At 37.5% G+C, this 13825-nt stretch overlaps 1 protein-coding gene across 1 annotated transcript; it reads left to right on the top strand.

The window, feature by feature from the left end:
• Positions 1-10: 10 nt before the first annotated feature.
• On the top strand, positions 11-13720 carry LOC116699274 (collagen alpha-5(IV) chain-like). Its single transcript, XM_032531782.1, has 18 exons — positions 11-31; positions 2230-2259; positions 4057-4146; positions 5296-5340; positions 5475-5519; positions 5646-5708; positions 5875-5928; positions 6074-6100; positions 8204-8272; positions 10620-10682; positions 10782-10817; positions 11303-11347; positions 11893-11970; positions 12549-12602; positions 12736-12801; positions 13392-13433; positions 13528-13592; positions 13675-13720. The coding sequence occupies exons 1-18, from the start codon at positions 11-13 to the stop codon at positions 13718-13720; spliced, it is 939 nt and encodes a 312-aa protein (XP_032387673.1).
• The last annotated feature ends 105 nt before the right edge of the window (positions 13721-13825 follow it).

Genomic DNA, 13825 nt, shown 5'->3' on the forward strand with positions numbered 1-13825 from the left:
AAACTACACTATGTGTCTGGGCGTCTCTCACGTATGTGGAACCCTAACCTTACGACAGTTCAGAGGGTAAAATAGGCATACATAGAACCTCAAAGTCCCATTGACAACTCTTTCCTATGTAGATCTCCCATTTTTAAGCTGCTGCTAAAAACGGGTGAAAAACAAAGCACATAGTTGACGTCAACTCGGTGGCTGTACCTTATTTGGCTCTATTCTGTACTCTTTGTCACCCCCAAAATATACATACACCACTGACCTGAGATCAGCTAGTCTTCTGAATCTAGGTTTTGCAGATGTCAGAGATTTTATACATTGTTAGTCTGCTATTTTATACCTAAATTCACTTCTGAGACTTTTTATGCAAGAAATCAATTACGTAGAGCAAAAACATGAGTAGTTTTACGGAGTTGATGGCTAGTTGGTAGTCCAGTAACCCAGAAACGGTGACTTTGTGCTGGGTATGGGCTACCGCTGTCTTGTCGGACTGTGGAGCTCCTGAAGTTTGGAGACACTACCTTATTTAATCATTAAATTGATAACCTACATATTTTTGTTTTATCTCTTTTCTGTGTTGTAGTTTTTAGACGGTCCCTAAGCTCTCTAACCGTTGTCTCAACACAGGAAGTAAACACAGCTGAATTAACACAACTTTCATGCATTTCTTTCACATCTACTGCAGTCAGAGTCACTGTGCTCACTCTGAAAGAATCACTTCACATGGGTAATGACATTTTGAACATATTTAGAGAAAAAACAGGTATAAAACGTGCCCTGTTTGAACCTGTTGGGTGCTAATGCTAGCAGGAGGATAACACTGTGTATGCAGCACCGATTGTTTTCGTTTTTCTCTCTACTGACAGCTCTCCAAATGTACAAATAACAGAGCTACGTGTTGAAATCGACCAGAATTCTCCTTTAAGGAACAGTGTAAAATACACTATATAATCATTCTATCACCCCTTTAAAGGGGAATTCTGCAGTTTTTTTGTTTAATTTACCTTAACCAAACAGCTTCGGAGTCATTGGAATGGTTAAATGACTTCTTTTTGGGTTGAATGGTGAACGTCCCCTAGTGCCTGTGAGCGGAAAACCACCTTTGCAACTTTGGGCCGGCGAATTGCTGGACTCAGGGTTAGGAAGTGTTGCATGATATCAGGTCTTGCGATGTAACGAATTGCTTCATAGTGCTCTAAACATACAGTAACCGGCTAGCTATAAGAACAAGGTAGCGATGGAGTTTTCCCCACTATTGTCATGGCTGAGTCGACAAAAAAGAAGCAGAAAGCACTGTTGGAGGAACAGAGAAAGAGGAAACGGCAGACACAAGTGAACATTGGAGCTGCCAAATATCTATACCAAAGCTGTGGGGGGGGGCTCTATAGAGAAACCCGCAAGCTAAAAAACAGGAAGAAATTAGCAAAACTGCATGCGCCTCTTTAAGGCTAAAGAACACAAATTAGGAAATCTACATGTTTATGTTGTTATAGCCCAGCCGCTGTCATAGCCAAGACAAAACTCATGTTCAACCTTATAAGACAAATATCATAATTTCCACTTATATTTATCCTTAATCATCATTTCATGCTCAAGGAAATGTAATCAATTACAGTAAAAGGTCACTATTAATGTCAATATTAAGGAATAAAAGATATCAGACCCAGTGTTCCCCCATTTTGTGAAGAGGCAGTGTCCCCTGGTTTGTTGCTGGATCTCCACAATGCCATGGTCAAATGGAAATCTAATGTATCGTAAATTAGTTCATATTAACTGATAATGGTTAATTATTTAAGTATATTATAGCCGGTAGCTGACCCAACCTAATATTTAACCTAAAGACAACTCACTGCCCATTTTATTGCATTGTATTCCTATAGCTCCACCTTTTTAACCCGTTGGCTTTACTGAACCTTTCCTCTGCTGACGATCAGTAATGTTTACAGCCTTCAAAATAAAGGCCACTGTGTTGAGACTTTCACGCTAGCCATGCTGTCAAGATTCAGGTGAAACGACTTAATGATTGCAACTTGACTTGTTATGTTACCAGTTTTCGCAATTTGGTGATGTTTGATAGAAATGAAATTGGTTTACAGTGGTATGGGAAAGCATGATATGCTTCCAAAGCGGGGCATGACCGAGAACCTCTGCTTTCCAAATAAATATAATATCAAATGAATTAAACATTGTTTTCAATTTACACAATACCTGAACAATGTTACATTTTCTTTTCAGTGTCTGTGCGGTGGAGTGAAAGGCAGCAGGGTGAGTGGATCATACATCACTCATCAAATTCATTATGTGTGGGATTACTATGAATGAATTTTGCCTCATGCAGTTATGAAACCACTTCCTTAGTTTCACTTTTCTCATCACGATTACTGCATTTGCACCCATGGTTCAACAGGTCATGTACATGTACTGTAGCATGAAACATTATGCCAGCTTATTTTGTTTTGAAAGATGAAATGTATAAACTCACATCTGATGGGACTGTATTTTTTGTACACTTGCTTTTTCTACTCTGACAAAATGTGTTCTGTGTAAAAGCCCTTTTGCATTTGTTATTACTGCCACCACTATAATTTATTTAACATTTTTTCACAATCAAAATGCTCGCGGTGCAGTTGTACAGTGTTATACTAGTCTGATCTTAGTTGAGAAAATATCATTATTTCCTTGTTTTATACTGAGCTGGGAGTACAATATTTCCTTATTTGAATTTACGGAAGTACACATGAAAATGACAATAAAGTGAGTCTTGAATTTTGAATGAATAGCTTTTAAGTGGGTCTTAACCTTTCTAACTATTTTGCTCTTTCAAGAGAGACCAGCTGTTTCAGTTTAAATCAACCTACAGAGAGAACACCTGACAGCTCTTTAGTCAGCAGTTCAGTCTCAACAATGGTCTGCAAAACATCCTGTGACTCTAAAGACTGTAAAATGCATGGAGAAATTGAATAAATGTGTCTGCTTTTTAGGGATGGGGGGAAAAAATCAGTACAGCATAGTATCGCAATATTTTTTAGTGGCAATACTGTATCGATACACACACGCCAAGAATGCATCTTTTATTACATGTGTGTTGGTCAGTTTGTCTGCTTCAAAATCCTATTTTGGAGCAATAAAATTGAAGTGAGATAAAAAATAAAATAAAAAACAGAAATTTATTTATTTAGATAAAACAGATGTTGACAACGTTTCCTTTTGGGGACATCATTTGAAATTGGGAAAAATTAGAAGTTAGAAAAAATGTCATAAATTGCAATATATTGCAGAATATTGCAATATGTGTAAAATCACAATAATATCATATCGTGGCATAAGTATCGTGATCGTGTATATATATATATATATATATATATATATATATATATCGTATTGGGAGGGAGGCGTCTGGTGATTCCCACCCCTACTGTTTTTGTGTGTCCAGCTACACCACACACGCATATATGCATTCATTAATGCTACATGAAATGTTTATTCAATTTAATAATTACAATTACTGTGATTAAGCAGTAGGCTTAAATAGTTTTCTTAATTAACGTTGTTAAACATTAGTATCACTGTCAAAAGCGCAACAAAGTGATTGACTGGTCTTTTAATACAGGGAATAACAAAATAATAATACAAAACTTCATTATTAATGGTTGCTGATGTAACCTCGATCAGCTGAAAAGCGCAAAAACATTATGATTTAGCATCTGTAAATCAAACTCTTCAGTTACATGTGTGAATACAATTTACAGTAAATTTGCACAGGCATTGGCTATCATTGCTGGAAGGCAATATTGTTTTATTCAGCAGCAGATGTGTTAATTATTAAGCATCAATTTCAATGCCATAGTAGTATTTGAACAAACATCCAGAAAACTGGATTCTTCAACAACTGCATCCTAACTTACACTAATTTACAAATTCCAATGTGTAACATTTGAAATACAATCTCTATTTTTGTTTATAGTCATTTGTGGTTGGTCTGCTTCCTTGTTCTTTTTCTCCATCTCTCCCTCTCTTTCTTTCTGTCTCTCACACACACAAACTATACACTCACACTCACAGGGAGACACAGGTTTTCCAGGCGTTGCAGGTCCCCCAGGGCCAAAGGGCCGTCCAGGATCCGATGGTCATCCTGGGCCTTCGGGACCAAAGGTAGAATTTCAGCCTGGCTGTCGTGGCTCCCTCGCTCTTATAGTCTGTATATCTCCAAATCCAATACTGTTGTCACTGAGGGCAACACTGACTGAAATTGTGTATGGATTGATAAATTACACTTTCTCCTTTTCTACCCCAATATCCCTTTATTTATTAATACTTTACTAACCACCTAACATAGATTAACCCTGTGTGTGGTGTCACAATTTTGTTATACAGCCAGTGTTCCGGGTCTGGTGGTTCCAACCCCAATATTAGGCTTTTAAATCAATACAGACATAGCAATTTATGTAAAAATACTTAACAGATGTTTACTTTAGCTCAATTACCAATGATACATCATTTATGGTTCATATTTGCCCTTTACCCCTGTGAGATCACATTTATGATCATATGATAATTTTGTTTTTTTGCCATAAAACAAAGAAATTCAATTATAAAAAGGTAAAAACATACAAACAAGATTTTTGATCATTATTGGTACTTATTTCTTAGAACTTGATCAGCACAACATGGTTTCATAGCACCTACATTTAAATACACTCGGGTCCAGTAGACCCGAGCACCTCAAATGTAATAGTTATGTGTAGGGGGGTGTACCGTGTGCATTCATTGAAAATAAGTTATTTTTTATTGTTCTTTACTGAAAATGAGCCAAGGCCAATAAGTTAGAGTTAGAAGAAATAATAAATAGCATCATTTTTATTTTAGCAAACATTAAAAACGGGTCCCACCGACCAGAACAACAAACAAGGGTTAACTATGTTGACACTGTTTTGACCACAAAGTGTTGCCGTAGTTATTGTAAGTCTCACAACATCTCACATATGTGTATTTGCAGTAGCACTATGCAGGTTGTGATTGTTACATGTCCTTTTGTTTGTCTCCTGACATACAGTTGTATCAGAATAATAGCCATGTGATTAAAAAAGTGAATAAGGCTCAAAATCCTTAGAATAGCTTTTAATTCCATAATATCAATTCATTCGGAACACTGCACATTCAATTCCAAATCAAAACATAACCAAACTTGATCAGGTTTGTGTTTTGTATATGCTATTAAATGTGATGATGAATGTTTACCTTGACTACCCATCAAAAAATTATCTATATATTATTTTTTAATTATACCCTACTGTTTGACAGGGCAACACTGGGCCTGATGGACCTGTGGGGCCAAAAGGCGATCAGGTAATAGCACTTAGTACACTTAGTCCTTGTTGGATGTTTATTTGATATGTCAGTAAGTGAACATTGAGTTATGTTTAAAAGGACTTGTGTATAATACAGTAAAAAGTATGCTAGTTGTGTCCCTGTCATTGCAGGGACCCGAAGGCAAAGAAGGATTTGCTGGGTCTCACGGTTTACCGGTGAGCTCTCTTATACATCTGTCACTCTGTTCATCCTCTAAATGTCTGTGTTGTATACGTGTGTGTTCCTGCATATGTTTATAGATGCCTGTTACTTTTCTAAATTCTGCTGATATTCTCTTACAGGGTGTCCCAGGTGTACAAGGCCCTCCAGGACCCCCAGGGGCACCAGGCTGCAATGGAACGGATGTAAGAAAATAGGACATATTAACAGTGTTATAGTAGCGTGTCTTTCATATAATAGTTTTAGATCATTTTTTTAGATGCTTTCACAATAGTGTTTTAAGTACAGAGCTTTTCAATCACACTTGTTCTATTCTCAAACAAACCTGAACTTGTCTTTGCATTCTTTTAGGGAGAGGATGGACCGCCTGGTATTCCCGGGGCCCCGGGTCTTGATGGACCTGCAGTAAGTTATTTATGTTGTAATTAGATACAGTGTTTTTAATTGTTGCACTTTTAGTCTTTTGTTGTTTAGTGCTGTCCTTAAAATGAACCATCAAGGAATACGTTTAATGTTCGAAATTTGCTTCAGCTCTGTCTTTACTCTACAGGGTCCACCTGGCCGGCCTGGACCTAAGGTAATAAAATGAATGCTGTGCCACCCACCTTCAGTTGTTCAGTACTTCTTGTGTCAAGTAAGGCTGAAACTGCAGAATTGCTCAGCAATTACTGCCTTTCGAAAAGTTTATTAGCAGGATCCTGATGCACCATGAAAAACCCCCTCTCTACGTCCCCGAGCTCCCAGAGCTCATCTTGTACCTTGTCCATGTGAGACCACAAACTTGTTAAAAGTTCTTTCTTTGTTGTGTTCCTTCTATCAAGTCCATCCTTCCAATTTTAGTTGCAATGAGAAATGCGTTCATTCTCAAATCTTTACTTTCATTCAGTTTCTAGAGTATACCTTGTTTGTTTGTTGGGTTTCTGTAAAAAACATCACAGGGTACGGTCTAGACCTGCTCTTTTATGAAAAGCACTTTTCAATTTAATTGAATTCAATTGAACCTTATAGACCTACTGCACACGTTGTTTTGAGCATTATGAATCATGACTGCAGTATAATTTTACAGTATACTTTGTATTTTATGTTGCACTACTACATCCACCACATCATTACACATCTATGTATGTACAGTAAAAATCCTCCTTCCTTTCTGTTTCCTTTATTTCTATAGAACATTCGGTTGTCAATAAATATATTGATAAGTATTATATATTTTTTGCACGTTATCTTTGTCTATCTTTTGTTAAGCTGCTGTAATGGTACCATCCCCTACTGGAATTAATAAAGTAACAATCAGGCCTGGGTAGCTCACCTGGTTGAGCGTGCGACCTACGTACAGATGCTCAGTCCTTGCCGCAGCGGCCACTGGTTTGATTCTCACCTGCAACTCTGTGATGCATGTCATTCCTCCTCTCTCCCTGTTCTGTCATCAGCTGTCCTGTCTAGAATAATATTTTAATATTAATTTTTGTGTGATGGTGCCAAAAAACTTGTTTAGCTCAGGGTCAAAAGACTACACTCCTTCACTTCCTGGCTGTGAGTCATATTCACTGGCAGCATGCTTGGATCTCTGTCAAACTCATTATTTGTACTTGTGAGTGTGAGAGATTTCTGTGTGAGAATCCACTTGTCACTACTTACACTTCTAGTGCTGTGTATTCATGGCTGTAGATACTTTTAACTAGCTTGGCCCTTTTAACCCTCCCGTTGTCCTCTGGTCAGATTTGACCCCTTTAAAAAATGTCAAGGTCTGAAATGTGGTTTTCTTTTTAACTAAATTACCACAAAAAATGGATTGGATTCCACACAACGCTCCTTGCAAATACAATTGATCACTTTCATTCCTGACTAAACTCATTTATATGTATAATTCTATATAAATGAGGGTTATTGACCATGAATTCCAAAAAGTACTGTAAAACTAGTAGTAGTAAGGTGGTGTTAGTGAAAACTGAAAAAGAAAGTCTGAAAAACTGACAAAAATGTCAAATTTTTGTCTGTTTTTGACCCGGGAGGACAACACCAGGGATAAGCCTGTTAAACCCTTAAAGCTATAGTGCAAAGTGTCTGCTGTAAGTAATGAAAACCAAACTGTTTGCGCGTTCACATCATACAAGGCTTCTGTAATCGGGCACAGCCCCCACCCTTCTTCCACGCAGTTGCTAGTAGCCAAGGAGGACACGGAGGATTAAAAAAAACATGATGGACTGATCAGAAGAAGTAATTATCATCATGACGAAAGGACAGCACCAGTTTCTGAACATAGCCATACTGACAAATACAGAGAGATTTGTGTAGAGCTGATTATGATAATTAGCTTTGTAGCAACTCATTTGGCAACGGTTTGAATGTAATGGACATTCATTTATATCAAAAACGTTACGCACTAAAGCTTTTGGAAGGCAAAGACTATTGGAAACAGTTTGTCAAATTATAACCCTAACAGTGAGCCCTAGTTGAAAAGGAAGGTTTATGCAGTTGTTACATAGAGACAAGTCCTCTTTCTAAATCTGAGCACATACATGCATGTCAAGTGCACAGATACATAAAGATGAGTGATGAAGCCTGCAGAACCCAACTGTAAACTACAGTTACAGTATACAATGAGGTATTACTACATAACTAACTATAACACTAGATTCAGTACATTTTAAATAAACTTACTTTCTCTATTTGACAGGGTGAATCTTTGGGATCAGTGGATGCATCACCAGGGCCTGCTGGGCCACGTGGGAGGGACGGAGAGACGGTAAATATTTAGATTGCGTTAATAATAATAGAGTTCTGTTGCAATATTTGTAGTTGCACAGTTCTTATATTAAGAGGTAGGGGGCGCCGTTTGTAAAGCAGCTCGTGCTGAAAATAACAGCAACATTTTGTCACATTTAGCTTTAAATAATGTTTAAATAACTGGTATGAAATTTTGAGGGTCACTTTCTTGCACATTTACAACAATATTTGTCAACTTGGAAATATTTTAAATAGTTAAATCCAAATATTAAATGTTACACCTAAATGTTAAATGTTAAATCTATATGCTAAATCTAAATCTAAATGTTAAATCTAAATCTAAATGTTAAATCTAAATCTAAATGTTAAATCTAAATCTAAATCTAAATGTTAAATCTAAATATTAAATCTAAATCTAAATGTTAAATCTAAATCTAAATCTAAATGTTAAATCTAAATATTAAAACTAAATCTAAATGTTAAATCTAAATCTAAATCTAAATGTTAAATCTAAATATTAAATCTAAATCTAAATGTTAAATCTAAATCTAAATGTTAAATCTAAATCTAATAAATCTAAATATTAAATCTAAATCTAAAAGTTAAATCTAAATCTAAATGTTAAATCTAAATCTAAATCTAAATGTTAAATCTAAATGTTTCGGGTGAAACTAAATATTTAGCTAATATGCAAATTAATGTCGGTAACCGGAAGTACCAAAATAAAAGCTTGAGGAGGTCAGTGTATGTTTATAGTGTCAAATAACGAATACAAATCATCTCATCGGGAGATATGGACTCTTGAACTTGGATAACCGTGAAAATAACTACCTAAAATAATAAACACAGTTGGGGAAAACTGTATTTGAAGAGTACTTTGAGTTTTTAGTGTCACTTTTATGAATGGTGTGGGAATTATAGCCACTATAGCCAGCCACGGGGGGGGCTCACTTTGACTGGTCTGTCACGTTCGCTTGCATTAACGTCAGCAAGAGCCTATCCCCGCGCCCCCGACAAGGCACTGACAAGACACTGCGAAATGTCCAACGAATCAGCGTTAGCCGAGAACATCGGCAGAGCCGTCCTGGTGGCTGTACAAACTTATTAAACAGCAACAGCGACAGCCTCAGGGCCACCGCAGGCCACCTCGGTAAGCATGTTTTCCAAATCACGGAGCTAGCATTGTCTTGTTGTCAAGGTAGTAGCAAATCTCTACTGGCTAGCTACCGTTAGCTAGTTTAGTTAAGTTAGCCTTGACAACAGGGTTGCTAGCTCCGTGATTTGAAAAACATGCTTACCGAGGTGGCCTGCGGTGGCCCTGAGGCTGTCGCTGTTGCTGTTTAATAAGTTTGTTCAGCCACCAGGACGGCTCTGCCGATGTTCTCGGCTAACGCTGATTCGTTGGACATTTCGCAGTGTCTTGTCAGTGGCCTTGTCGGGGCGCGGGGATAGGCTCTTGCTGACCTTAATGCAAGCGAACGTGACAGACCAGTCAAAGTGAGCCCCCCGTGGCTGGCTATAGTGGCTATAATTCCCACACCATTCATAAAGTGACACTAAAACTCAAAGTACTCTTCAAATACAGTTTTCCCCAACTGTGTTTATTATTTTAGGTAGTTATTTTCACGGTTATCCAAGTTCAAGAGTCCATATCTCCCGATGAGAGGATTTATATTCGTTATTTGACACTATAAACATACACTGACCTCCTCGAGCTTTTATTTTGGTACTTCCGGTTACCGACATTAATTTGCATATTAGCTAAATATTTAGTTTCACCCGAAACATTTAGATTTAACATTTAGATTTAGATTTAGATTTAACATTTAGATTTAGATTTAATATTTAGATTTAACATTTAGATTTAGATTTAGATTTAACATTTAGATTTAGATTTAACATTTAGATTTAGATTTAATATTTAGATTTAACATTTAGATTTAGATTTAGATTTAACATTTAGATTTAGATTTAATATTTAGATTTAACCATTTAGATTTAGATTTAGATTTAACATTTAGATTTAGATTTAATATTTAGATTTAACATTTAGATTTAGATTTAGATTTAACATTTAGATTTAGATTTAACATTTAGATTTAGATTTAACATTTAGATTTAGATTTAGCATATAGATTTAACATTTAACATTTAGGTGTAACATTTAATATTTGGATTTAACTATTTAAAATATTTCCAAGTTGACAAATATTGTTGTAAATGTGCAAGAAAGTGACCCTCAAAATTTCATACCAGTTATTTAAACATTATTTAAAGCTAAATGTGACAAAATGTTGCTGTTATTTTCAGCACGAGCCGCTTTACAAACGGCGCCCCATAAAGAGGAAGATTTTCTTGTTTTTTAGGGCTATCCAGGTATTCCCGGAGAGCGGGGACTACCAGGGGACCCTGGACCAAGGGGCTCAAGCGTGAGTAAGGTTTTTCATTAGCATTGCAGAAAACACATAATTTAGCACTCTGGAAAAGATATTTAATATGGTGTAACAAACTGCATTCTTTATGAACAGGGTTTTTCTGGCCGTGCTGGGGCAGATGGATCTAAGGTGAGCAAATAAGTATGGATGAATACTTTGAATGTGCGTGTATACCTGTAAAAACGAGTTGAGTGTTAACTCACTGTCTCAGTGGCTCAAAACCACATCTGCAGGGTTTTTGTTTTGGCCTGGTTCTTCAATTATCATAGTTGGCAGTGTTCACACTACCTGGAAAAGTTCAAATATTTAGCTTTTGCTGTGGTGATTACTACTGTTTGGCCACAGTGCTTGTTTCTTGATAGGGCAGTGTTTTGGAATGTAGTGTGAACTACATTTGATACGGTCTCCTGGTTTGCTGTGAAACTCCTTTTTGACAGTGATAGGATTTAGTGTACTGGAAGAAAGGGCAGTCTTACCCATTGGGGGGAGTTGGCAACAAGGAGGACGGTTAACGTGGGAATCTGACCACAGCCACACTGGGAGAAACATGAGAGGTTTTTAGAAAGACCAGGTTGTTTATGTAAACAAGTTCCAATTGCTTTCAAATCCTACAGGGTCAAGAAGGCATAGGCGGTATCCCAGGACCTCGTGGACCACAGGTAATTTCTTTTTTTCAATACAATGTTACAGTATATGAATTCAATGCATTTTCATGAACGGGTTTTTCCCACGAAAAGTTAGCATCATGCAGCAATGTCAGGTAACTTTGGGCACCCAAACGAGTTGTTAAGACTAGAAAAAAAGACTGTGGCTAGTAGCAGGCTACTACCGGGACACAAACACCTGTTTCCTGAAAAGTCTTGTGTTTGTAACGGGACACAAACTCCGCTCCTATACTTAAAAGTCCTGTGTTTCATGACCCAACCATCCACCCTGACCACCTCCCTATGTGGCGCTTCCTGGTCTTATACATCAGCAGTTAATATGTGTATTACATACAAATTATTGTGCATTACTTTCCAAAGGGATATGTACGAATGGTTCATGAGAACAGCCTGAATAATAAGGTTACATTTTATGAAAAAGGAGAGGGTGTTGCATTAATAGCACAACATTTCACCATTTCTGTGACATGACCATAACAATATCTGACAACAATATGTCTTAGTTATGTTTTAGGATAATCTCAATTTGCTTGATGTAGGGAAGACCAGGACCAAGAGGGCCACCGGGGCCACCAGGTCGGATCAATGAGTTTTTCACCGGGAGTCTCCCGTTAAAGGTACAGTAACAGACTGAGGTGAAATCCACTCTAGCAATTATAAACTCCACAGAGTTGGGTGTTCTGTTTTTAAGTACAGTGGTGCCACACTTCCCAAGCTTGAACAGTTTCCAAATTTAGCAGGGGCTGTTTGACCAGGAAGAAAACCCTCCATTTAGCCATATACTGGCTGGATGAAACTGCTTATTTCACTTAAACGTAAATAAAAATAAATAAAAGGGAGAAAAGGAACAGATCGACATGGTGACCTGAAAGTGGTGTTAGAGGAAAAAGCTCATGTGGTGTCCAAAATGGAAAGTCCAAATTGGAAATCCTCTCAGCAACATGAACATACTCAGTACATTTCATTGTCACCTATTTATCGTAGTTTAGTAATTCTTGTGTAGATGGCCTGATAGTGACTTTAAAGGAAATATTAGATTTGCTCTTCAAAGGACTAGGAATTTCCACAGCAAATGTTGTGGCAAATTGGCAAGATTAGATTTCTGGGGTCTTTTTGGGACCAAAATGTTTGACTGACAGGCAACTGTTGACATTGCAGCCAATGAACCATAACCTAAGTTGTATGTCTTTTTCAGGGTGAAAAGGGAAACAGAGGAGACGTAGGAGAAAAGGGCTGCATGGGTGCACCAGTAAGTATTTACTTAACACATTTTAAAACAAACGCCTAATAAATGCATTGTTTTAGATCTCCATAGATGCTCACAGACATGTGTTCTGTCTTGTATCTCTCCAATTCCTGTCCCTATTTCAATCTGTTCTCAGGGAGACCCTGGTAATGGCCATTACACCAAAGGAGCAAAGGGAGACCAAGGACCGGAGGGTCCAGAAGTAAGATACAACATGCCATTCATTCCACTTTTCCCCACCTTTAAGCCTCCCTTTCTTATTGTAATTTAGTGGTGTCAAAAAAAATAGACATTTTCTGTGTTATTAGACTGTTGCACCACGTCTTTCTCCCTGCAAACAGAGATCTTTCACCCATTAAATTACATTGAAGGGCCACCCAGTAACTCATTGGGAATAGCTCAAGAAAAAAGATGATCAGCAGAGGGCAGTAATGCAGCATTACTGTGAACTCAGTGTGATTCACCAAGAAGGAAATAGAAAGAACAGAACAGAAGAGAAAGAAGACGTGTAGAGCGGTCCTAAAGGGGCCAAAGTGGTCCATAGGAGTGGTCAATCTAGCTTCATTAAATCTGAATGTTTTGGATATTCCTTTATAAATTAAAGCATTAAATTCTCCCAACATAACTGAGAATTTTCTATCTGATCCTGACATGTGTGCCATGTGGATAGCCAGATATTGCTACAAATTATTCAGTTTTTCATTTAACTTGAAGACAACATGGACATCTCAGCTGCAGCTGCATAGAAAGCATAACCCGCCAGTCCCTCACTGTCCTTAATTATCCTTACAGGGAAAGCCAGGGAAGGATGGTGATCCTGGACGAGCATTAAGGGTACTGCTCTACAACGCTATAAATGGGCATGTAGTGTGCAGAGTATTTATGTTATTACGTGTGTGGCTTTTGAATACAATATAGTTTTCCTCAGGGAAGACCTGGCATTCCAGGGGATCCAGGATATCAAGGAACACCAGGAGGGACGGTCAGTGATCTGTTAGTGCCAACACATCAGTACCCAATCATTTTGTGGGTTTATATGCTTTGTTCCATCCTTTTGATATTCTTTATTTTATAGGGTGAAAAGGGAGATAGGGGCCCCCCTGGTCCAGCTGGAGATGTGAGTTTATTCTTATAACTTTCTACCAAATACTCCTGAACTTTGTGGTAATTGAAGCCAGTTACCAAGTGCTTTTTTTAATGTTATGAGAATTATTATTGAGTAAGAG

The sequence above is a fragment of the Etheostoma spectabile genome, chromosome 12 (assembly GCF_008692095.1).
Source record: "Etheostoma spectabile isolate EspeVRDwgs_2016 chromosome 12, UIUC_Espe_1.0, whole genome shotgun sequence".
Taxonomy (NCBI): domain Eukaryota; kingdom Metazoa; phylum Chordata; class Actinopteri; order Perciformes; family Percidae; genus Etheostoma; species Etheostoma spectabile.